This window comes from Vicugna pacos, chromosome 11, assembly GCF_048564905.1.
Source record: "Vicugna pacos chromosome 11, VicPac4, whole genome shotgun sequence".
NCBI lineage: Eukaryota > Metazoa > Chordata > Mammalia > Artiodactyla > Camelidae > Vicugna > Vicugna pacos.
In genome coordinates, this window is record NC_132997.1 from 27,340,501 (window position 1) to 27,366,446 (window position 25,946).

At 51.6% G+C, this 25,946-nt stretch overlaps 1 protein-coding gene across 1 annotated transcript in view; it reads right to left on the bottom strand.

The window, feature by feature from the left end:
* Positions 1 to 20,381: 20,381 nt before the first annotated feature.
* The window catches only part of GALNT2 (polypeptide N-acetylgalactosaminyltransferase 2), a 185,992-nt gene continuing 180,427 nt past the window's right edge, over positions 20,382 to 25,946 (bottom strand). The window contains exon 16 of the mRNA XM_072970972.1: positions 20,382 to 22,453. Within this exon, the coding sequence (XP_072827073.1) occupies positions 22,298 to 22,453 (156 nt within the window). The 3' untranslated portion in view covers positions 20,382 to 22,297. The remainder of the gene's footprint in view (positions 22,454 to 25,946) is intronic.

Here is a 25,946-nt window from a genome sequence, read left to right on the forward strand (position 1 = left end):
TTTCTTATCTCTTAAATCATACTGCTGAACTGGGTAAGATATTTAAAAGGTCTAATGCAAACCCTGATTTCATAAAACAGTAAAAAGGGTTAATTACACTGGACTGAGTAAACTGGTGAATATGGTTATACTTTTTTGGTTTTGCCTGAAATGTTACTGGCTTTTAATCTACACTTTCTAATTGAGTTGTTTATCAGATATTTGTCTCTGAATCAGTAATATTATTTTACTTCCAACCACATTGTTGTCCCCAGTGTTTAGGCTAGAAAGAGAATTCTCTCGTGGGGTTGTCACAGAGGATAAGTACTCATGATGGACAATGCTGCTTGCTCTGTCGCTAAAAGCACATGTGCAATGCTCCTGCCACACCTGGGTTAAGGGATAAAGTATGTGGCCTGTGAGTGTTTCCCCATGAACCTACCTCTGAGCCTGTTCGCTGCATCTGGTTAGTTTCCCCCCACGTGGATAACGAGGCAAATACAAAGGAGGCCTGACACCGAGGGACATGACCTGACCCTGGGGCAGGAGCGTCACCCCAGCATCGAGGGATGGATATTTTGATCTCATCAATGCTTTCTATTGGAAGATTTGCAGTCAGAGGGGAAATGATGGGAAAATCTGCACATATTGAGGTATGGGGAAGACGTTCTGGTTTATCATAGTTTAACTTCAACTTCACTGACCACAGTGGCCTGTTTTATGGCCTGTTGGACATGCATCGTACATCTGCTTTGGCCTTGAGGAGGGAAATGCATTTGAAAGTCAGAATGGAGTAGCTGTGGTTCAGACATCCAAGGTCAAACTAGGTGGCCGCTGGGGCGTGATTTCAGACACGTTCTTGTATCATTGATAACTCGAATTTTCTGAGCTGTGTCATACTCAGGAGACACCAGGCATTCTCAACGCAGGGTCTGCTGGCAGCGGCAACCTTATGACTTGTCTCCTCTTGTCGCTATTAAATTTTTAGAAAATAAAATTATTTCAGATCAGATGACAGCAGAGAAAAGGAGACGTGTAATGGCCAATAGCTCGGGTTATCTATGTGTTAAAAACCACATCAGAATTTAAAACCTTCTCAAATGAGAGTAGACAGCTGGCTACCTGGCTACAGGTCTCCCCTAAAGTGCCAGGTCCAGACTGGTTTTCAGACTCACTGTCATGAGTTCCTCTGGGAAAGCGGAATGAGATCTATTCTGTCTGTCACAATTCTGGTCGTCGCTCCTCCAGCTACCCCTAATCAGGTCTCCTGGCCTCAAAAGTGGGGACTACAGGACTGGGGTCTTAATCATGCAAGACTCGGATCTGGGACTTGAAATGCAGGAAAACTTTCAACTCGGTTTCTATTCCCTGAATCGAGGCAGGACTACACCCCATTTCAGCAGGAAGTAGCTAGAGTGGTCGTCGCCCCATTCCCTGACAGATTAGGGGAAGGATGAAGTAGGATTGGAGACTGAACCCAAGTCCCTGTAAAACTGGACTCCTCTGCCGAATGGATGGTTAACTTGTCCAAAACGTTATTCCTCCTCCTGTCCAACACCTGTTTTCCTCTAGACTGAGGAGTATCAAAGAAAAGGGAGGAACTGTAACTGAGCAGGACCCTGTGGGGCCTTCCAGGGTCAGACCCTCCCCCATGTCCTCTGCTGCAGCCCCTCTCTGAAGCACCAGCTCACAGTATCTCAGGTGTATTTCCTGAGTGCTCAGATGCTTAAAGCCACCACCAAAGGGAAGAAACGAACTATTTGATGACCGAGAGCACGTGGCTGCCAGACCTTCTGGCATCTGGGAGGTGACAGTGTTGACGCCCTGTTGCCTCCACATCAGCCAGTCAGAGGGCTGTGCACGAGCTGATCACACACCCTGCAACCCCCTCCCTCACCTGCCTTTAAATAAGCTTTGCTGAAACCCTTTGGGGAGTTCGGGGTTTTCTTGGTCATGAGCCACCCCGTCCTCCTTGCTCGGCCCTGCAGTAAACCTTTCTCTGCTCCGAGCTCCGACGTTTCCGTTGGCCTGGCCTCGTGGTGCGGCGGGCACACGGGCTCGCCCCCCGTAGGGTGGGAGTAGGGGCCCCGGCTGTCAAGGAAAACAGTGTTTTGTGCGTGTGTGTGTAATTATTTTGTTTTCTGGGAAGAAGGTCCTGGAGCTGATCAGACCTGCCAAGGATCTGTAAGCACCTCTGCCTTCGGTAACGGCACGACTTTCGGGCTTTTGAGTAGGAGTGTGACTTTACAGGGACACAGCTGTGCTCTAGAATGTTCCAGCAGGCAGCCGCGCAGCCGGACGAGCAGGCTGACCGGGCTGAGGCCTGAGTCTGGGCGGCAGGACCGGGAGGGCCTGGGCACCGACGAGGCCCGGTGGCCCTCGTCCGTGACCCTGGGCCCTGCTTTCTCCGCGGGAGAGGAGCCAGCGCTGGCCTGGGCTCTCACGAAGTTGTCGCTGCCACAGCGTCGATGGAGCCTGCTCCCTTCAAAGGAGAGAGCATCGCTCTTTCCTCGTGGGGCTGTTTACACACCTTCTGTGCCGCTGGCGACACCCAGGGGTGGCCTGGGAGGCAAGCGGGCCGCCGGGTGGGCCTGTTCTGCGGGGCTCAGATCCGAGGAGACACAGGGGCATCACAAGGGGGAGGAATGTGATAGCAATCAGGAAAGGCTTCCTGGAGGAGGCTTCTCTGACGCTGAGGAGGAGGCAGGGGCTAAGACCTCTGTGAGGGGTGAAGGGAAGGCCAGGCAGGGCGACCACAGAGGGCAGGGCCAGTGGCAGGGCCGGGGAGGGCCCTGAGCAGGAGGGAGGGTTGCTGACTAAGTATTTCCGAGCCACTGGAGGGTTTTCCTTTTGTTTTTAAAGTGTGGACAAAGTCCTGAGTTCAATCCCCAGTATTTCCACTAAAAATAGATAAATTAAAACCTAATTACCTCCCTCCCCCCCCAAAAAAAACCAATAAAGTGTGGAAGTGACCCCTCTGATGTCTTTTTAAAAGTAATTTTTAATTTTGAAATAGTTCTAGAATAGGGCACAGACATGCCATGTACCTTTGACTCACAGCCCCCATGAGGACAGCAAACAGCCCCACGGCCCATTGCCTAAACCACAGAGCTGGCACTGGTTCGGCAGTCCTTGTTCAGGCCCACACCTCATCTGGATTCACCCATTTTCATACATTGAGATGTAATTTAGGTACCAAAGAGTTCCCCCATTGGAAGCATACAACTGAGTGGTTTTTCTTATATTTACAAGGCTACCCCAAGCATCCCCATAATCTAATTTTAGAACATTTTCATCCTCCCCAAAGAAAGCTCCTATCCATTAGCCGCCACTCCCCTCCCCCGCCTCCGGTGTCCCCTCCAATCCCAGGCAACCACTCATCTACTTTCTGTCTCTAAAGATTTGCTCATCCTGGACATTTTGTATAAATGGAGTCATGCAATAGGTGGTCTTTTGTGCCTGGCTTCCTTCACTAAGCATCCTGGTATCAAGCTTCATCCATGTATCAGGACTTCATTCCTTTTTATGGCTGAATAATATTCCCACGCATGTGCATTTTATTTATAAAATACCACCTTTTATTTATCTGTTCATCAGTTGATAGACATTTGGCTTATTGTCACTTTTTCACTGTTTGAGTAGTGCTACTGTAAACATTTGTGCACAAGTTTTTATGTAGACATATATTTTCGTTTCTCTGGGGTCGAGACCTTGGAGTGGAATTGCTGGGTCGTATAGTAACTCTATTGCTAAACTTTGAGGACCTGCCCAACTGTCTTCCAAAGCAACTTTACCACTTCATATTCCCACCAGCCGCGTATGAGAGTTCCGGTCACTTCACATCTCTGCCAACGCTTATTACTGTGTTTTGTATTATAGCCGCCTTAGTGGGTATGGCGTGGTATCTCACTGTGGTTCCAATTTGTGCCTCCCTAATGATCACTGAGGCTGAGTATCTTTTCACTTGTGAGCTCTTTCTAAAACATCACTTTAGATACTGGGTGAAGACAGTGTTGAAGGAGATAAGCATGGATGCAAGGAGGCCAGTCTGGGGCGGCCGGGCAGGCAAGAGGAGGTAGGGGCTTGGCCTGGGGTAGCTGAGGAAGGTGAGCGCAACCCCCGAATTGGGGTATGCTTTGGAGGAAAGAGAGTGATGCAAGTTGATCCCCAGTCCTTGGGGAGTACGTGTGGACCAGGGGTCAGAAGCAGAGCCTCTGTTTCTGGAGTTAGACACGCCTAACTATACGGCCTTGAAGATATCACTTAACTTTCAGCAAAATCGCTTATTCTTGACTCATAACTTGGAACACCATTGTGGACGCTTGAAGAGTTCCTAGTTGTCAGATATTTGCAGTACTGTCAGATCAAGAGCAAACGGACTAATTGACTCAGCCCAGAGGTCAGAATTAGGGGCAGAATTGGGCTCTATGTAAAAGATTTTTTTTCTGATAATGTGAACGATCTGCAGTGAGCCGTGCCACCCTGGCAGCTGTGAATCTGTTCACTGAGTGCTGAGCTGCTGGCATGATTTAAAGGGGCCTCCCTTTAAAAAGTGAGGGTCAACTTGATGGAGGGTGAGGTCCACTATGACCCCGAGCTCTGGGCTCTTCCTGGACTCCAGTTTCAACATCTGTAGAATAAAAGTTGAGACCAGATAATGTGTGAATGTATACAGGTGCTTTCACTCAGGTATTCTATCCAGGACCATTAATAATCACTGACTGGAGGCACTGGGTGCTCCGGGCTAACAGCAAAGCTTACTGATAACAACAGCTGGCATCGTATTAATGCCACTTATTAAGTACCACCCACTATACTAAGTGCTTTAAATCAACTAGCTCTTTTTAATACTAACAGCCTTAGCAGTAGGTACTGTCATTATCACTAAGTCTACAGATGAAGACACTGACGCACAGAAAGGTTAGGAACTTGGTCAAAGTCACACAGCCATCAGTAATGAAGCCAGGATGTAGACTCAGGCAGCCTGAATCCACAGCCTGTCCCTCAGCTGTCACACCGCACCACTAAGATGTGGCTTCGGGTCAGTTTTAACCAGTTTGGGAAAATGCGATTTCACTGCATGAAGCCATTTAGAAAACACACAAGGCAATGCAAAATCCAAGGTCATTGTTGTGGCTTCTTAAAAACACAATGAAGGAAGACGAAGGTTCAGAGTAAGAGCCCCTCCTCCAGAGCCCCCACTCTGGGGTCATGAGGAGTAAGGAGGTCTGTGTGCGGTGGGGCGGAGGAAGCTGCTTCCATAAACGGGGTGAGGGGGTGGGGGAGCCTGGCTGAGGCCTCCAATCAGCCTTGGCTCAGGTGGAAGACTCTGGAAGGGCGCCAACAGCCTGCTGACAATTCCGCATGCCCTGGAACTGGAGGTGAGTGCCTAGCACTCTTGCCCAGGGACACCCCATTTTTGGTTGGATACAGACCCCTCATCCCGACAAGAGGCAGGATCCCCAGGCCAGCACCAGGGGTCTCACCCCCATGAAAGCATCGCAGGGCAAGGTCCCCACATGGCCCACCTGGCCAGGGTCTAAGGAAGCTCAGAGACAGCCTGGCCGAGGCCTCCTGTGCTCGGGACAGAGGTGCCTAGGAGGTTCCGGGGGTCACGCCTGGGCCTCCATGATCCACAGGTGACTCCCGAGGCCGCAGCTCCATGCTGAGAAAAACCCCAGCTGTTATTCTTTTTTTAAATTTTTTTCTAATTGGGACAATAAAGCTATTATTCAGTTTTGTTTTGTTTTTTCTGGTTGAAGTTCCAAGGGTCGAAGTGGGGGCTTCATTCGATCCCCAGGCTCTCCTGGGAGCTTAGCCACAGGGACGGTGGTCCTCCAGCCTCCCTCTCCCCGGCTCTGCCTCTCCCCCCATCAGCGGCCTCCACCCGGCGGGTCTGGGAGCCTGTGTTTCCAGAGCCCAAGTCTGGCCGTCACTGTGGGGAAGCAGCCTCTCAGCCTGAGGGGAAGACCCCAGGGGGCTTCCCGACCCTGGAGACCGGGGTCTGCTAGCAGCAGCTGGAGCTCATGACTTTCAGAGCAATTCCCTTGAGAACACCTTCACCTGCACCTTTCTCTGGGGCGTTTCCTGAGTGGGGCGTCCTGGGTCCTCCTCTGCCCCTCGACTTCCCTCACACAGGAATTCAAACCTCCCCAAGCCCAGAGGCTGTTCGTTTCTCCTCCTAAAGTTGCATCAATTTGTGAGCCGCACAGAAGCCCCCCGTTTCCTACAGCTGGCCTCCCGTGGACCCTTCAGGACCACAGCACCCCTCTCGTGACCGAGGGCTTTGGTGGATCCCAGCCCCCCGGGAGCGCCCTCACTGTCGTAATGGCCTGTGAGGGCGCAGTGCCTCAGTAGAAGGGAGACCCATGACCGCCTCCCCCAAGGATGTCCACCTCCTGGTCCCGGGAACCTGTGAGCACGTCTCCTTACACGGCAAACGGAAGCTAAGTAGCAGGTGGAGTTAAGGTTGCTAATCTGCTGACTTTGAGACGGAGACTCAGTCCTGGATCATCACGTAAGAACCTTTCCCAAGGACGTTCACCGAGGAGGATGCAATCATGCCAAAGTGTACGAGATGCAACGTTGCTGGCTTTGAAGACGGAAGGGGCCAGAAGCCGAGGAATGTGGACAAGCTCTGGAAAGAAGCTGGGACAGGTGTGGACTTGGACTCTGCCCTCAGCACCTCTAGAAAAGAGCCCAGCCTGGCAGACACCTTGATTTTAGTCCAGTGAGACCTGCATCTGACTTCTGACCTCCAGACCCGGGAGACAGCACGCGTGCATTGTCTAAACCACTGGGTTTGAGGCCACTTGTTAGAGTAGCAACAGGGAATTGCTAGAGTGGGGACTCCAGGTCCCGGAGAGATTTTGAGGGCAGATGGGACATTTAGGAGTTTCTCAGTAAATATGGCTTTGACAAGTTCCCAGAACATTGTTCCTGTGGGACTGGTCTTGCAGAAAAGTGGGGTGAGCAGGTTTTAATGGAAAGAGTAGGAACCTGTGCACAGGTCACAAGCAAGCATCTGGCTTTAGCCCCAAATGCATGCCCAGGGTCAGCGTGGGGACCACCTTCTGTGCTTCTGATTCGACAATGTGAGACCTAGTCTCTCCCCGTGATTGGGACAGACAGAGAGCAAAGGGAAGTTTAATTTTAAAAAAACCATGCAGATGGCAAAGCTCTGTGACAGGTATCATCTCAGATGAAGCCTTTGGACTTTGTCCATCTGAGTTTTTCTGTCACTTTAACAAAGAAGGATGGTCACACAGGACAGGCAGCTTGTGATCGGGCCAGGAGGAGCCCTGACCTTGAAGTGGCACCTGCTGGGACAGAGCCTTATGCCCAGAGTGCAGACCCAGAGGGCAGTTTGGAAGAGTGTGGAAAGCGGACATCCCTCCGGTGAACCACCTGGTCCCTCCAGCCCTCTCCTGGCCCCTCACACCGGTTCCCTCAGGTTGACCCTGCACTTGAGGGAGGTGGAGGGAGGACCTGGTACCACAGTGATGGGCCACATCTCTGCAAGATGAAGTGGTTCTGTGCTAAGAGGAAACAGCCATGGAGCCAGGACTTTTTGTTTTTTGGTGGTGGTGGGGTAATTAGGTTTATTAATTTACTTACTTATTTTAATGGAGGTACAGGGGATTGAACCCAGAACCTTGTGCATGCTAAGCACATGCTCTGCCACTGTGCTATGTGCTCCCCCAAATGCCTCAAAGTCCAATCCAAGCTCTGTTGTCTACTATGATCTCGAGCAAATTGGGGTCCTCCTTGAACCCTCGGTTCCTCATCTTTTATAGGGAGTAGGCGACCTTCCTCCTGGTGTGACTGTCAGGGTCTCATCATAACACCCAACAGCTAGCTGAGTGCCCACCAGGCGCCAGCCCCTGCCCAGCTCCTTATCTGCCTTACCAAACGGGATAAAGTCTGGGGAAACGCTTTGTAAAGTACCTGGAGCAGCTGTAACAATTTACCAAAATCTCAGTGGCTTAAAAAAACAGAAATGTATCACTCACAATTCTGGAGGCCAGAAGTCTGAAGTCAAGACGTCGCCAGGGCTGCCTCCCTCCAGGGCTTCTGGGAGAGTCTGTGCCCTGCTTCTTTGTACTGCTGCCAGCTGCTGGCAGTCCTTGGCTGATGGCCCCATCACTCCAATTTCTGCCCGCATCTTCACATTGCCTTCTCTCCTGGGTGTGTGCCTCTCTATTAGAAGGACACTTGTTATTGCATGCAGGGCTCTCTTGCACGATCTAGGATCCTCCCTCCTTATCAAGATCCTTAAATTAATCACACCTGAAGAGACCTTTCTTCCTTGTAAGGTAACATTTACAGGCTCCAGGAATTAGGACCTAATATCTTTGGGTGGCCATCACTCAGCCAACCTGCAGCAGTCTGTTCTCTGGTCCCTAAAGATTCATGTCCATCCCAATTGCAAAATATATTCATCTCATCCCAGCATCCCCCAAAAGTCTCAACTCATTACAGCATCAATTCAAGTTGAAAAATCTGGGGGTGATGGGTATAGCTCAATGGTAGAGCTCGTGCTTTGCATGCACGAGATCCTGGGTTCAGTCCCTGGTACCTCCATTTAAATTAAAAGAAAGAAAGAAACAAACAAACAAGTTGAAAAATCTCATCTAACTTTCATCAACTCAAAAGTCCCAAATCACATCTAAATCACGTATCAGGGAGAGTCTGGATGTGAACCATGCTGGGGGGAAAATTCCCCTCCATCTCTGGAGCTGGGAAACTAGAAAATAAATGATTTATTCCCAAAATACAAATGATGGGACAGGTATAGAATAACACTTATTGATATTCTCATTCCAAAAGGGGGTAGATGAACGGGAAACAGAGGCCACCCGTCCCAAGCCCTTTGGAAACCCAGCAGGGCAGAGTCCACTGGGCTCAAGGTCCGGGAATCACCCCCTGGGGTCTGAGGCTGCACCTGTGGCTCAGACATCAGGGATGCAGACCTGGGTCTTGGGCGGTTATCATTGTGTCTACTGTGAGCACTGCCACGCTGGTGTCAGCTGATACTATTGTATCAAAGTGCATTTTTATTAAGAGTATGTGACAATGCTTTTTAGCACAATTGTATCTTAGTTAATTATAGGCAAGCCTGACTGATGACCGTCACACAGGCCACCTGGCCCTTATTTTTATTTTGTATTTTGAGGGAGAAGGTAATTAAGTTTTTATTTATTTTTTTAGTGGAGGTGCTGGGGATTGAACCCAGGACCTTGGGCATGCTAGACAGGTGCCCCCGCCCCACCTGGCCCTTATTGAATCGGCTTTCTTTCTAGTCTGTAGGTCATCTCCGGCAGATGGCCGGCGTGAGTGGGATTATGATGGGGACAGACGGCCGATTTGGAGTCCCTAGGGCAGTGGTCCACAGCGGTTTCTTTCCCTTCTGTGCAGGGGCTTTAGCAAACGTGGCCCCCCCAGCCCTCTCCAGAACCCATCCCCCCACCCCAACACTGAAGAGCAGGACAGGGGTGGGGGCACCCACCTCCTAAGCAGGTACCTGTTTGCTCACAGCAACATGTGAGGCAAATCGCTTTGCACAGGGAAGTGGCTGAGCTGGGCTCCCGGCCAGGCCACCAAGTCTGAGCTCTTCTGTCACCCGGGCCCCCCAAAGAGCAGGGTTTCCCAGGAGAAGACCCACAGATTCCTACATGAAGGTCAGCCTCTGGTGAGGAGGTCCCGTCTACAACGGGGACACGCCCTGATGACGCCAGCCGAGTCCCTGCAGAGCAGGAAGCAGCAGGTTGGGACGTGGCCTCATGGTGTGAACAGTCCTGGGAATAACAGGCCCTCCTTCCGAACACAGATCCACGTGCTTCTGTCCAGTTACCGCAAGACCAGGATGTCCTGAGTCCGCAGGTGTGACTGGGCTCTGCCCTACAGCAGTGTCCCCAGTGACCTTCTGCTCAGCATCTCGCCCCTCTCTGGATTCTTCAGGCATCTCCAGGTGCCCATTGTCCCCTCATCCTCTTCTGGGTGCCTCTGATTTACCAGTTCTCCCCAAAACTCACCTGTCTGGTCTGCAGAGCCGACCAGCTAGGTGTGGGCCAGCACGGCACAGGGTTGAGCCTTGAGTGCACTGAGAAGCCCTGTCTTTTCCTAGAAGGAAAATTTTAATACAAAATGTCTTAGGGAAAAACATTTACAAGTTCTTCATTTCCACGATGACAGCGTGACTCACAGAAAGGGCCCTGGGCCGGGCATCAGGGCGCAGCCTTCTTGAGATGGAATGGAGGTTGGGGGAGGGGGGGGGGGTCCTGGCTCATTTGCAGGTGTCTGCCCGCCCCGGCTGTCTGTGAGGCTGTTATCCTGTTAATCAGGGGAGCTTGGTGAGCAGGTGATAGTCAAGTTAAAAAGCGCCGTGGCTCTCCCATCTAGAAACACTTCTATCCAAGGGACAACTGATTTTAATGATAATGCTGCAGGTGGTGTGACAGATGGACAGGTAGCAATAGCTTGAGGCAGGGGGATCTTTTGCAGTCTCTCAATCCCATCACCCAGGCAGCCTCTCCCTGTGGGAGCTGGCTTTGGACCCTGGCCGCTGAAATGCAGACCTGAACCTTGCCATCTGCTCCTGCCTCACTGATGTGGCCCACGTGCATGTCAGAGGCCCCCCTGCCACAACGGGTTTCTAACTACGGAGACGTCCCTCACAATCTGGATCGTCTGTCTCTTGGGCTAACTTGGCTAAAATAAAAGGAGGCAGCAGTGAAACACTGCATTTGGGAGCAAAAAAGTCTGAGTTTTTATTGAGAGAGAGAGAGAGGCAGCTAATAAAATTCAGGTCAGGTATGTGAGATTCAAGCTGCCGGTCTGAACAGTTCTTTCCCCAAAACTATCATTATGAAAAGAGACTTTCAACAGACAAGAGCATTTATCACTGGCAACTCTGCCCCCAGGCCTCCCTCAGTGGGAGCCACCGGTCCTCCGCAGGAAGGGGACGGCATGGTGGGTGCTTCCTGCAGGGAGGGGTCCAACGTGCCGGGGACCTCAGGAACCCATCTCCTCCCCATCCCCAAACTGAGATTTAGACAAACAGTCTCTTACCTTTAGTGTAAAGTGCTTTCTTTAAACGCATTTCTCAGTTCGACTTCCTTCCCCTTCCAGGGAGGTGGTGGATGAAGGCCCGTCTATGTTGTTTTATCACCTAAATCCCTGATCCAGGAGGGAAAGAGCAGAGCTGGTTGTAGGTGTGTGTTCAGGCACGTTCCACACAGATGTACCTCCGAGCTCAGGAACGAGCCGCTGTCTCTGCCCAGAGCCGGGGAGCTGCTCGGGGTTCGATGCCCTGGCACCTGCTCAGATCAGGTGGTTCCCTGCCCCCCAGAAGCTCTCACCATCCCTGTTTGAATGCTTTTTGCAACCCTTATTCATCTTTTTTGCCTACTTTGATCTTTTTAAGTTCTGTCACTGAGAGGTCTAAGTGACACTAAGAATTCCAAATTAAAATCACGAAGTGCAGACCCGTGATACTACAGCCCTCCAGGTCCCAGATGGGGCGAGTGGTTCCCGGATGAAGCAGGTCAGAGGAAAGGCCCAGGAGATGTACACCATACACCCTTCTCTAATATCATCTCCCTATTTTCCTGATGAGAAAACAGCACAGGGAGGTTGAGACACTTACCCAGGTCACACAGTCAGAGTCCAAGCTTTATCCCGTGAAGCTGGCCGGGCAGCAGTCTGGTTCCAGAGTCCGCAGTCTGAACACCACCCTCCACTGCTCCCCCACGCCACCAGGTGACCCAGCAGCCACCTTTACGTGAAGAAGTGTCGGGACTTCCTCTGACAAGGGCTGTGAGCCAGTCTTGGCCTGAACCAAGGGGCGGGGGGGTGCTTCTCCAAGTGTGGTCCTGGAACCAGCGGTGTCACCTTCACCGGGGAGCTTGCTGGAAATCCAGTGACTCAGGAATTTTAGGGGTGCAACCCAGGGATCTGTTTCAACAAGACTTCAGGGGACGCCAATGCGCCGAGGTTGGAGAAGCTGGAATGGTTCACAGTCCGGCCACTACTGCCCTTCCTTGGGGAGCTCTCCAGACACAGAGATGCTCAACCCGCTGGTCTTGGGTTGGTGTGGGCATCTGTTTGGGTTTTGTTTTTCAACTCCCAAAGGAACTGCAATAAGCAGCAAGGTTTGAGAATTACGAGTGTCATATGAAGGGCAGGATTTTGAAGTCTGAGAACAGTGTTCAAATGACTCAGCTCTTATGTAAGCTTTCGACACCCCTGCTTTGCTCACCTGCTGAGAAGGTGGAAGTGAGGGTCGAAGGGGGTCACTTAAGGCAGTTGGCGTGGTTCCTGGCCAAGGACACATGCTCTGGGAACATTAGCTCTTGTCTTCCAAATCAGCAGCCAACTCACTCTCCCCAGCTGGTGCTTGAGCACATGGGGAGTGTTGGAAGGAGGGCTGGGATGCTGGGAGCCCGACCTCAGAGGGTCCAGTGCTGAGGGCTGCCCCCGTGGATGCATGCACTCCGTGGTATCTGGTTTGGAGCTGGCGGGAGGCCAAGCGGAGCTGTGCATGTGGCTTTGGGGATTCGTTAAGGGCAGCAGCCCGTGCTGGTCGGTCAGGGCTGCTGGAACAAAGGACCACAGTCTGGGTGGCTTAAACAACACACATTTATTTTCTCACAGCTCTGGAAACTTCCAGATCAAAGTGTCGGCAGGAGTGGTTCCGTCTGAGGCCTCTCTCCTTGGCTTGTCCATGGCCGTTTTTTCTCTGTGTCTTCACCCCATCCTCTCTGTGTGTGTCTGGGCCCCCATCGCCTCTTCTTATAAAGACACCAGCCATACTGGATTAGAGTCTACCCTGATGAACTCATTTAATCCTAAAAAACATATCTCCAAATGCAGTCAAATTCTGAGGCAGTGGGGGGTTAGGACTGCAAAATATGAATTTGGGGGCAACAGAATTGAGCCCCTAACACCCTGCTTCCTGGCCCCCCAAAATTCACATCCTTCTCATATGCAAAATAAATCCCTCCCTCCCAATAGTCGCAAAGGTCTGAACCCATTCCAGCATTAACTGTAAGGTCCAAAATCTCATCTAAGTATCAGCTAAAGAAATGGAAAGATATCCTACGTTCATGGATTGGAAGAATTAATATTGTTAAAATGTCCATACTACCTAAAGCAATCTACAGATTTAATGCAATCCCTAACAAAGTATCCATGGCATTTTTCACAGAACTAGAATGAATAATCCTAAAATTCATATGGAACTACAAAAGACCCCGAATAGCCAAAGCAATCATGAGAAAAAAGAACAAAGCTGGAGGTATAATGCTGCCTAACAGGCTATATCAAAAAGCTACAGAAATCAAAACAGTATGGCACTGGCCCCAAAACAGAGACACAGATTAATGGAACAGGATAGAGGGTCCAGAAATAAACTCATATACTCATGGTCAGTTAATTTATGATGAAGGAGGCAAGAATATACAATGGAGAAAAGACAGTCTCTTCAGTAAGTGGTGCTGGGAAAACCAGACAGCTACCTGTAAAAGAATGAAATCAGAGCATTTCCCATAGCATGTGCAAAAATAAACTCAAAATGGATTAAAGTCCTAAAGGTAAGATCAGAAATCACAAAACTCCTAGAAGAAAACATAGGCAGAACACTCTTTGACATTAATTGTAGCAATGTGCTTTAGGATCTGTCTCCTCAGGCAAAGAAAACAAAAGCAAAAATAAACAAATGTGACATAAACTTAAAAGCTTTTGCCCAGCAAAGGAGACCATTGACAAAATGAAAAGACAACCTTCTGAATGGTAGGAAATATTTGCAAATGATACAACGGATAAGGGATTAATATTAAAAATATATGAACAGCTCAGACAAATCAGTATCAAAAAAACAAACAACCTGATTAAAAAATGGCAGAAGACATACAGATGGTCAACAGGCCCATGAAAAGATGCTCAGCATCGCTAATGATCAGAGAAATGCAAATCAAAACCACCGTGAGATAGAACTTCACCCCTGTCAGAATGGCTCTTGTCAAAAAGTTCACAAATAACAAATGTCAGTGGGGAAGTGGAGAAAAGGGATCTCTTGTACGCTGTTGGTGGGAATGTAAATTGGTGCAGCCACTAAGGAAAAGAGTATGGCGGTTCCCCCCCAAATTAAAAATAGAACCACCATATGATCCAGCAATCCCACTCCTATATATATATCCAGAGACCATGAAAACACTGATTTGAAAAGATACAAGCACCCAATGTTCACAGCAGCATTCTTTACAACAGCCAAGATATGGAAGCAACATGAGTGTCAACAGATAAGTGAATAAAGATGTGGTATATGTTATATTAGTTTCGACATAGTAAATATATACACATATACCCCTAAGTGTGTGTGTGTGTGTGTGTGTGTGTATCTATATTTATTATGTTGTACACCTGAAACTAATATTTACATCAACTATACTTAAGTGAATAAAAGAATAATCCTCATTGGCTCACTGCCCTTCTTTCTGGACGCACCCCTCAGCCCTGAACAGAAATAGAAGAGGGGTCAGGGCTGTCCCCGGTTGTGCCCTGGGCCAGTGTGACAGTGGAGGCGCTGTGACATTGATTTGCCTTCAGGGTCATTTTTCCCTCTGCTTGGAGGATGAGGCATGTTTGCAGGGGACAGTTCTGTGGTCTTGTCCTGTAGAATCCAAGAAGTCCAACAGCCTTTCTTCATTTCATCCTGTCTCTGCTCTGGTCCCCTTCAGTCCAAGCTGGTGGCATTTCTGTTGGTATAAAACTCTCAGAAACCTTCAGGTGGGTCTAATGGGTGCAAGCCATCGAACCTGAGGGTCTTCCACGGTCTTCCCTGGATAAGCTCCTCTCTATCTTGGCTTCTGCTGAGATGGCTGATTGGATCCGTAGGTCACGGGCCCATAATCTCTTTAGCAAACACTGCCCACCTCACTCTGTGTGTTTTGTCCAGAGCATGTGTTCCCATTTCTCATGATGTATGTAGGTTGAGAATTTTCCAAATCCACAACTTCTTGTTCCTTGTTCAATATACCTCTTCCCTCTTGAATTTTACTAGAAGCAGCAAGGAGAAACCAGGCTGTGCCTTCAGTGCTTTGCTTAGAAACCTCCCGAGCTATCTACGTAAGCTGATCTTACAGGTTCGACTTTCCACAAAACACACGAACACAATGCAGCCAGGTTCACCGCCCCTTTATGACAAGGATGGCCTTCCTCCAGTGCCCCGTCTCTTGTCCCTCATTCCCACCTGAGACCTCACCAGCAGCACCTTTAACGTTCATGATTCTGCCAACGTTCTGTCCATGATGACGGACATATACCTCTAAGACAAGAAAAACTCTCTCAACAGATCACCTCTTTTCTCTCTGAGCCCTCAAAAGAACCAACCTTTAGCAGGGATGGTATAGCTCAGGGGTAGAGAATGTGCTTAGCATGCATGAGGTCCTGGGTTCAATCCCCAGCACCTCCATTAAAGTAAGTAAATAAATAAACCCCCCCTAACTACTGCCCCCTCAAATGACCTTTAATGCCCATGTTGCTCCCAACAGTTTCTTCAAAGCAACCAGACTTTTTCTAACATGCTCTGCAAAACTCTCCCAGCTTCTGTCCGTTAGTAGCTCTGAAGCCACTTGCGCACTTGTCAGAGCTTTGTTACAGCAGCAGCTCATTCTGATGGGGAGGTCCGCGTTTGTCTGTTAGGGCCACTGAGACAAAGTCCCGCAGGCTGGTGGCTTAATCAACCGGAATTTATTTTCTCATAGTCCTGGAGGCTACACGTCAGAGATCAAAGTGTTGGCAGGGTTAGTCTCTTCCGAAGCCTCTCTCTTTGGCTCATGGATGGCTACCTTCTCCCCGTGTCTTCCTGCTGATCCTCCCTCTGTGCTTGTCTGCGTCCTCATCTCCTTTTCTTACAAGGACACCAGTCAGATTGGACCAGGGCCACCCTGATGACCACACTTTAATCGAGTCATGTCTTTAAGGGCCCTGGCTCCAAAAAACATTCTGAGGTCCTCGGGGTTAGGATGCTGAGGTCCTGATGTCACCTTATGGATGTGGTGGCTGGGGAGGACACAGTTCTGTCTGTAACAAGCCTGGTCACCTGCTCCTCGCTGGTCGTGGGCCCTGGTTGCGAATCCGGGAACTTGTCACTGTGCCCATGCACTCGGGCGCGGGGCCTGGTTGGTGTCGCTCCTTCTGCCGCCTCCCGCTGCCATCGGGCTTCCTCTCAGTCCCTGGCTGGGAATTAGCCCCGCATCTGGATGGACGTCTTCTCCGCACTCCCGCCCTCCTCCTGTGCTGCCTCCTCTTCTGTGCCGCTCGGAGGCCACGTGCTGGCAGGCTCGGCGCCCCCGCTTGTGCCCCTAGTCCTCGCACCCCTGGCAGTGGCACTCCGTTGGAAACTCAGCCTCTCTAACAAGCATCTCCCCTGGCACCTGTCCTGGGCCTTCCCTGGACTGCCCACACGTGCCCAGAGCCCAAGGCAGGGACCACCCCCAGCAGCCCTGGGCCAGGGGTGCTTTCACATCTCACCTCTCATCTTGACAATGACCTTGTGAGGTGAGCGAGCCACCCCCCTTTCACAGGCCTGGTGAAGTGACTTTCCTAAGGTGACCTGGGGGATGGGAGGCAGGAACTGGCCAAGAGGGCCCCCCTCTTCACTGACAGTGTCCCCAGAGCCTCCCTCCAACCGCAGAAGCCACACCCCTGCCCCAACCCCGCTTTCCTCTTGGGCCCCCCCTCCAGCCTCCTCCCAGCGCCTCCTGCCCTGGGGCTCCCGCTGATCCCGTGTCCTCTGGGCCTTGCTCTCTGGCTGGACCAGGACTCTCACTGCGGGGGAAGCAGGGCGAACCGCTTAACTGATCGGAGCCTCCAGTTTCTCCAGTGGTGAGACAGAGTGACAACACCTTTGCAGGCTGCGAGGATGAGCGTGATTTGGACAGTGGGGCCTGGCCATCCTGGCTGGTGTCACTGCCCCGCATCCTTCCCCTGAAGGAAGCTCCTTATCCAACCTGTGACGTGCGTGGCACCCCTTGGGGATGCTCACTAACAGGCACACTCTGTGCCCAGCTGCTCCTTCCGCTCCGTTCTGCAGCCCCTGAGGAGGGGCCAGGCAGACAAGAAACATCTTTTAAAAGGCCCTGCTTCTCTTTACCCTGGTTCCTTGCTCCCGGCCAATTTCCACCTTCTCTCCCATGTGGCTCCAATAGGGAGAGAAGTTGGGTGGCAGCTCCCAGGCCCCTTAGGCCACGTGTGGGAAAGTCAGGCAGTGGGGGGCCTCCCTGCACCCCTCCTGGCTCAGCCTCACCCAAACAACCTCCCGGGGCCCCTGTCAGCCGTTATTTCTCAATATAAATGTATGTTTGGTGACAGCGAGTCTCTGGTACCTTGGTTCATGAAGGTCCGTCCTCAAGGGGGCTCTCGTCCCACTTTGAATCAAGGTTGGAGCCAGGTCCAGGGCCAATGTCAGCTTGAGCCCTGGGCAGCCTCCTGACTGCCCCGCGGTTCTCCTGGCTTCACGCTGCCCTCTTCTCCATCTGTCCTGCAGCAGGAAGACACAGCCGCTGAGGCTGAGAGCTGGTCCCAGAGCAAGGTGTGCACCACAGGTGTCATCTCCACCCAGAGTCTTAGAATTTAGGGAGTCCAGAAACTTAGATGGGAAAAAAATGATATCTTTATTTTCATAAACCTCCAACTGAATATAGCTAATTAACTGGGAACTTTGTCACTCCCCCCCAAAAAGAAAAATCACAGATATCTTGATCTCATGTTAATTGCAGACTTTAAAAATACAGCTTATGCTGATCACTACCCTGAAATTACAGCAGCAATTAGACAGGAGGCCTTGTTATTTAACACATGAAGAAACATGTATCATAGAAATATTTTGATAACCGGCTCAGTATGACTAGCCGTCCTTGTGGTCTCAAATCACATGTCTCGCTCACCTGAAATCCTTCTCTGAAGAGGCCCCGTGTGGCCAGCAGACACCAGAGGACGAAGGTGAAGCTGCCTCTCACTGAGGTCCCAGGAACCAGGGACCACATGGCCGCCTCGCCCATGCAGCCACTTCCAGAATTTTCAGTGATGGCAAACGCGGTGGGCGCTGTGATTGCCCGAGTAGCTGCCCCTCCCCTCTGACCTCCTAGTCAGCAGGACCCACCCCCTGGCTGAGGACGGTGGCCCTAGGACGTGACCACTGCCAGGTGTCCAGGCAGCTGAGCCAGTTCTGGGCAGTGGGGGCTGAGAAGTCTGAGCGGGTGGGATGGTCACTGGGGAAGGGGTGTCCGCCCTTGGAGAGGAAGGGAGGGAGGGACGGAGGGAAAGAGAGGGAATGAGAAAGATGCACAAAATGCTATGTCTTCACGGTGTCTTCCTGCATCTTGGTGGGAGGTTGGGGAGATGGGGGGTGGCCGGGCAGAAAGCAGTTTGTTCACGATTAAGTCAAGTCCCAGGATCAACACGGAACCCTGTCCACTTTGGACTTCCTGTTATATGAGATAATAAATGTCTCTTACTTTATGCTGCGTTCAGTTGGGATCTGACAGCCAGCTGAAGGTGCTTCAGTAGAGAATTCTCTACAATTCAAGGGCAACGTGGGCAGTTCATTTCTGGAAGTTCTTCAGCGAGCCTGCACCGGCCACTCTGAGTTCTCACATCTGGCCCTCAGTGGAGACCCCCTCCCCCTTTGATTCTTTTTCTAATTAGATTTCTTATAATTTTTAACGGAGGTGCTGGGGATTGAACCCCGGACCTCAGGCATGCTAAGCACATGCTCCACCACTGAGCTCTAACCTCCCTCCCTCCCCCAGCTGATTCCTTCCATCACCTTCAGGAGGCCAGCGCCTTCCTAAGACGCAGTCTATTCTCCTAACTGCATTCCAGGTCTGGTTCACCTCCCGTGGGTGTCACTGGGGTGAGGACAATGCTGGTTCCTGCAGCCCCGTCCCCGCATCCAGGGCCAGGGCCCACACATGCTCGGGCAGGACCCACCGAGCAGGTACTTCTCATTACAGATGCAAAGGCTTTTGGAAACATGATGTTTATCTTCTGCAGGAACACATATTACAAACAAATCAAATACATATATATTGTATTATTAGTAAATTGCTCAGGAGTATGTAAGAATATCTAGAAGGATTTTCCTTTTCTCTCTTCGGTAAGTCCAAGGACAGGAAAGAGCATGAGAACATTCTCTTTTTCTTGCTGAATATTTTAAAAAATGTGAAATATACTGCAGAGTCAAATGGCCGAGTTGGGTTATTTTATTCTACATATTTTTTGCAAATCTGATCCTCTCTGCTCATTGAGATCTGCTCCCCGCCCCCCGAATCGGCTCAGGCTCCTTCCTGAGCATCTGAGACCCCCACCCCTGCCCAGACCCACCCAATCCTGACCCCAAATGCCCCGTCTCGCCCTGCTGGGCACTCTGTTCATCCTTTTCTGGAATTTAACACGTTTCCTCCCCTCCTAGGTCTTCAGGGTATCAGGGCAACATCGAGAGTTTCTCAGGAAGTATTTACTGAATGGATAAACTTTTCCCCGTTGCCAAAGCAGGAATCACACACATCCAGGATTTCTAAAGGGCTCTGATGGGTACTGCACAATTATGCTAAGAGCCCTTCTTCTTTCTCAGATGGCAGGAGAACAAATTTTGCTTGTCTCAAATGATGGAGAAAGGGGCTGCATAAGCAGGGCCTCCAGAAGTTTTAAACACTCATTGGGGTTCTCTTTTCAACTTCCCCAGTCTCAGTCCAAATCACTAAAGAATTGGTCAGTGTTGTGTTTCCCTGACACCTCCGTGGAGTTGTTCAAAGACAGGTATTTTTAAAGGTCGAGGATGAGGGGGAAGAACTCAGCCTGCCTTGGATGGAACTGGAGAGCCCAGATAACAGGTCAATAGTGTGTCAATTTTAAATCAAGCTGTGAAAATATGTGCCCCTCAGCTTCCTCCCCTTTCCCCCTCCCTTGGTTTGGAGTGTAGGTCCTGGGTCGGAGTGCCCGGGGCTGAGCAGGTGAGCATTTAGGAGTGGCATGACCTTGAGCAGGTTAGCCTGTGCCCTTGAGCAGGCTAAGGGCTTCAAGCACCAGCTTCCCCAGCCATCTGCGACAAGCAGCCCATGATGCTGTCTCCCAGGTTACGGTGAGAAGACGACGAGGATGTGTTTAAGGGCTTGGCGGGTCACAAATGCTCCACAAATGATAAGGGTTCTTATTACAAATGAGACTCAACATCCAAAGAGCAGAGCAGTAAAAGGTGAGTGCATTTGGGAAGCATGATAAGAAATGGTAACTGAGCAGCTCCCCCCTCCCCCGCCCGACGGACCATCATCGCCCTCCTCAAACACCAGCCACATCCATCCCATAAAGACCAACAGGGGCCGCAGCCGCCAAGCAGCGAGTTATCTATAAAGTATCTTCTCTTTATTTAAGTTAAACAATTTTCAAGGATGGTTTCCATCTATAAAATGGACAAAGTACAAGCTCTGTACAGCAGTTCTTTTTAAAAATCAACTGGAAAAAAAAATTACCAAACTATATTTTGAATTTGCAAAACATACTCACAGATACCATCATTTGAGCTTTTATGAAGACATAGGAGAAACCAGCACAGAGAAGACAACTAACTTGGCCACGCTTTGCTCGAGGGGCTCTTAGGGGAGCATTTTTACTTGTAAAAACAGGAGTGGGAGGGCGGGAGAGTCCTGATGACTAAAAAGTAATGCAACCACAGTAAGTCACTTTGGCACACTGTGTCATGTAAACATAGCTCACCCGAGGGAGCCCTCCCAGCCCACCTCCGCTCACACCATCCGAGGCTGCCGCCCCCACCAGCTCAGGGATGGGGCGCTTCCCCCCTCCACCGACCAGGGCCGGGTGGACCCATCGTGATGGTACAATGTCTGGTAAGACTTCTGGGTGGGGTGGAGGTGTGTGGGCAAGAGATTTGTCAAGAACCTGATGAAAATTTGTTTTACTTTAAAATCAAATCTGTTTTCCATCAGTGGGACTGTTTTCCCCTAACGGTAAGTAGTAGCTCATAGGTGACAGGGCCACCTTCAAGGAGGCGCCTGTACGTGGCGGGGGTGGGCGGAGAAGGAAGCGGGGGCAGTGACCACGAGAGTGACCAGGGAGCCACTCTGAGGACGCTGCGGCCAGTCTTCTGTTGCATGTGGGGACACCTCGGAGGCAAGAGGGGCTCTGCAGGAACATTCCTGGGTGTCAAGGCGTAAGCCTGGGCACCTCCTCCTGTTATGACTTAATTCCCATGGACCTCTCTGCCTCCTTGGCCGCGGGCTCCTGTTTCGGGCCCTTGATCCTCAGTCGTGGAGCACTGTTTGGTCTCCACTTTTCCTAATTCTTGACCCAAAGCCCCAGGAGGCAGGCAGATTCCATGAACCGGATGACCTTGACAATGGTGCCAGCACACCAGGGTCCTTAACCATTAGCCCAGTGCTGACTGTGACAGCCTCCCACCAACACTGGGAGCTGGGGGACTGGTTTTTAAATTCATTTAACCCCTGGAGAAAAGAAATTACATCTAAAAGGACCCAAAGCAACATTTGTCAAAATAAGTAATCCATCCAGCTTTACAGATACCGGGGGCATGAAAAAGTGGATGCCGGCACAGAGCACAACTCTGAGCTGAAGCCAAACACAGATGCCGAGATCTGAGCCTCGGGGCAGCACTAGGCTCCTGGGGAGGGGGGCACAGCAGCACCTCCTCACCGCTAAGGCTGGGGGCGGGCAAAGGAGGCCGCTTTCTCCCTCTGGGAGAGCCCGGTCCCCCCTCCTCACGACCGTGATCTGATGGGGCGGAGAATTTACAAGATGAGGATGACCTACAGAAACCACAGGGGGCTGACCCTACGTCCTTTCTTTACATATATATTTATATTTAATGTCCCATCGTAGAAAAGGTCATACCCAAATATAGCAAGTACACCACATGAAGGAGGGGTCTGCGCTGGGGAGACAGGAGGGCAGGGAGAGGGGACCACGACGTAAACCTGCGAACCGGCGTGATCGCTATGGAAACTGTATGTGATTTCAGTGGGACCCGAGTGGAGACTTCGGAGCATTTTCCTCGCGGTGATGCAGCAACTGCGCCCCTGGCCTCCCGTCCTCCACGGTGCACGGTCGCTGTCGCGCGGGTCGGGCGGGCGGCGGCGCTGGGGGGCGGGCCCGGGCCTCCGCCCTTCAGACCATGATGGAATACTGAGGTATATAGTTTCGCGGAAAGTTTAGGAAACGTGATCAAGGACGTGAACGCCGCCTCGGCCCGACGGCGCGGGGGGACGCGCGGCCCCGCGCTCTCCTAGGGCTGCAGGTTGAGCGAGAACTTCCACTGCTGCGACAGCGCCGGGCCGCACACCTCCACGCTCAGGCCCCCGTTCTTGGCCGAGCGGCTGTCCAGGCACAGGTTGCTGCCCACGTGCCGCAGCTTGGAATTGCCCTCGATCTGCTCCCATTTCTGCAAAAGACAGGAGGGCACCTTACAACCTGAGCAGCCGCGAAAGGGGACAAAGCACATCCGCTTTCAGGGTCTGCGTTCAAAATCGGCAAACTTTTAAGGATGGGAGTTTGCAAGAGATGCTGTGGGGCGCCCAGGAAGAAACCTGCGTTCTCTGCATGGTCCGCAGCTCAAAACCTCCTATCCGAGCCCTGCTGGCGACCAGCCCCTGCCCCTGCCCCTGCTCCATCCTTTCCCGTTTGGGTGTCTCCTCTTCCAAGCCCCATGCTTAGGGCACCCGCCCCTCTCAGTCATAGCAAGGACTTGATGCAGAGGGGAATTTCTTGTATGAACTTCGCATTCATTCACAAGATGGCCTCTTCTGATATGCCCCCCAAGGGAACTGGCCAGCTCCAAGAGGGCCCAGGACTGCCCTGGGGAGGCCGGCAGCCCTGTGCTGTGCTCAGGCACCTCGGGGCTCCCCTTACCCTGGGGGCCTCGTGCTGGACCAGAGGAACGGGGTCAGGCGAGTTGAGAAGGAAAGGCGCGCTGGTGTGGACAGAACACCACTCTGGGGAACCCGCGTCTCCATGGTCTGCCCTCTCCGCAGGTTTTGCCTCCTTGGTGGGCATGAGAGGCCTGTCTCAGCTGGCCTCGAGTCCCCCAGGCTCTGCACAGCGGGCCCAGGTGCCACCTGCCCCGTTCTAAGTGCGCCACTCATGCAGTGCAGGATGGACGGCCTTCCTACCTGGGTGTGTGCACACCTGCGCCCCCGTCCACCCAAGCTGGCCAGCCAGGCCCACCAGGAAACAGGCCCACAGCCCGGCCATGGGCAACCCCATAAACTCTCTGTTGTTTATCCCCTCACAAAAAAAAAAAAAAAAAAAAATTTTGCTTAAGAAAAAAAAAAAAGGTGCCTCTTTCCCAAAGCTCTCCCTTCATTAACGTAGTCTGCAATTCTAATTAATTTTCCACACTGTTTGCACTGAGCTCCTTTCCATCAGTATTTTGCAAATCCTTTTGACAGGGTGGAATTCAATGTTCTTACTCTTGCCTGCCTTTCCCCTATGACTCTGCAAATTCGCACATAACACGAACACACAAATGTGCCTAGAATCCAAATGTCCCAACTGGCAGGACAGTGTGGCTTCTGGACAGAACGCGGTGAAGAGCCTCCTCTCAAAGGGCACACAAATGAGGAGGGGAAGGAGGCAGAGCGAGGCCGGCGGGAGCCCAGCACCCCGGGGACTGACCCATGCCAGGACCCTGCAAGGATGCTCTCAGGGGGACCGGGGGACACCTACTGACGGCCTGGAGTTTCCACCTATAGTGGAACACAGTGCGACCGATGGGCGCAGGGCAGGCTACTGGTCCTGGCCCATCATCTCCTCTGCTCCTGCCCTCTGTGCTGTCAGCCATCCCTCCTGCCCTCTTCCCACCTGTGTCACTCTCAGAGGCCAGGGAGCGTCTGACAATGAACGTGGCATGGACGGGCTCTGATTCCGCTCTCTGGAGGGGCTCTGTGTGTGTCACAACATCAGCCAAACGGAGGGGCCTTAAAAATGCCCAAAGCCCAGCTCTGTCCCCAGAAGGCAGCGCCTGCAGTTCAGAGCCTGGGACCCCGCAGGCTGTGGGGAAGTGGAGGCCCCCTGATGGGGCCGACCTTCTCCAGCGGGCGAGGTCTCGGGGTTGACGGTTTAACAGACCCTCACTCATGTACGCCACGTGCCCGGAAAAGCGCATTGCTTGCAGGCCTCTCTCCCTCTGGGGACATGAGTCTTTCGGGGCTGAGAACCTGGACATGGGCAGCAAGCTCCAACTAAGGGTAACTCCTCCAGGGCTTATGCATCTGTCTTTTAAAAAAGTTCAGAGACCAGATAAAGTCATCACTTTATCCCTCCTTTAGCCACAGACATCCCTGCCCGTCTCACCCGGGGCTGCGCTCAGCCCGACACCATGCTCACCAGTGCCGACGGGTGGGTACCAGGAGGTCGGGTCCAGGGGACAGGGGCCTCTTTAACAGTCCCTCCTGGTCACTCGGGTACCACAGCCACATGACTGAACATCAACACAGATGGGCCCTAGGGACTGGCCAGTAGTGAGCCGAGCTCTGCAGAGGGGGCGGGGGTTCTGCAGAGCAGGGAGGGGCACCCAGGACGGGGTGGGAGGGACAGATGAGAGACGGCCCTTTGCAAGTGTTTCCTGACAACCAGGGTCCCAGCAAGGGACCTGGTCCTGGCCTCGGTCTTCCCAATGGACACTGGACGGGAGCCCTGCTCTCCGGGCCTCAGTTTCCCTTCTGTGACATGAGCGTCAGACTAGATGCCGGCGGAGGTTCCTGGCTCCAGCAGGCTGCGCACCTCAGTCTCCCCACACCCATCTGTCTTGTAAGGGGGGACGTAAGAAGACAGAGGGACACACTGCACCATCCTCTGGGGGCTGCACCAGCCATCCCCCCACAGTTCAGAAAAGGCTCTGCCCCCAAAGTACCTACCACAGGGTGCACGCTGGAGAAAGACGCTGGAAAGGTAAACTGTGAGCTGAGAACTGGCTGGAAAAAGGAACAGACATACTGGAGTGTGTGGGGTCTCATCCCTTTGAACTCTCACCGTTTACAATTTTGTAAACTTAAAACGGAAAAATATTTAATGAATAAAGAAAAATATGTTCAATTTCTCTTTAAAATATCCAGTGGTGTGGGAATGAGAAGGAGCATGTAACTGGCAAGAAGTGACACCCAGCCTGTGGATAAGACGTAAGGGCCGCTTCTGGGGGGGGAGCATGAAGGGCTGGGGAGTAACAGACACACACGTGACTGCATGCAAAGCAGATGAACAGCAAGGACCTACTGTGGAGCCCAGGGAACTGTATTCAATACCTTGTAATGGCCTAGAACGGAAAAGAACTTGAAAAGAAAGTCTGTATGTATGTATACATGTGACTGATCACTGTGCTGTACACCTGAAACTAACACTGTAAATCAACCACACTTCAATAAAAAATAAAGAAAAAAAAAAGAAAGAAAGGCCTCTTTATACACCTTTTATAAAATATAGGTCTTCCTTCCAGGGCTGGGAGCTCACCAGTAACCGGCATGAAACGGGGTGAGAACACCCTGGAGACCATGGGTTCTAAATGGATTGTAGGTCAGTGTTTCACTAACTTTTCATGACTGAAATCATAGACTTTCATTTCATTTTAAAAAAAAATTTTGGGAGTGCAGGTAACTAGTATGTATGTTATGTATTTACTGGAGGTGCTGGGGATTGAACCCAGGACCTTGAGCATGCCGAGCACGCATTCTACCACTGAGCTATACCCTCTGCCCTCATTTCATTTTTAAAGCAGAGTTTTAAGTCAGAACTTCCGCCCGCTCAGGCTGGCACCTCTCCCAGAGACCGAGGGGTGGGCTCTGAGGCCTGGCCGTGTCCCAGCGGGGTGTGCTGGCCGTGGCTGCCTGCCTGCCTGGCCCAGCTGTGCTCCTGGGTCTGCAGAGAAGCTGTCGCCCCTCCCC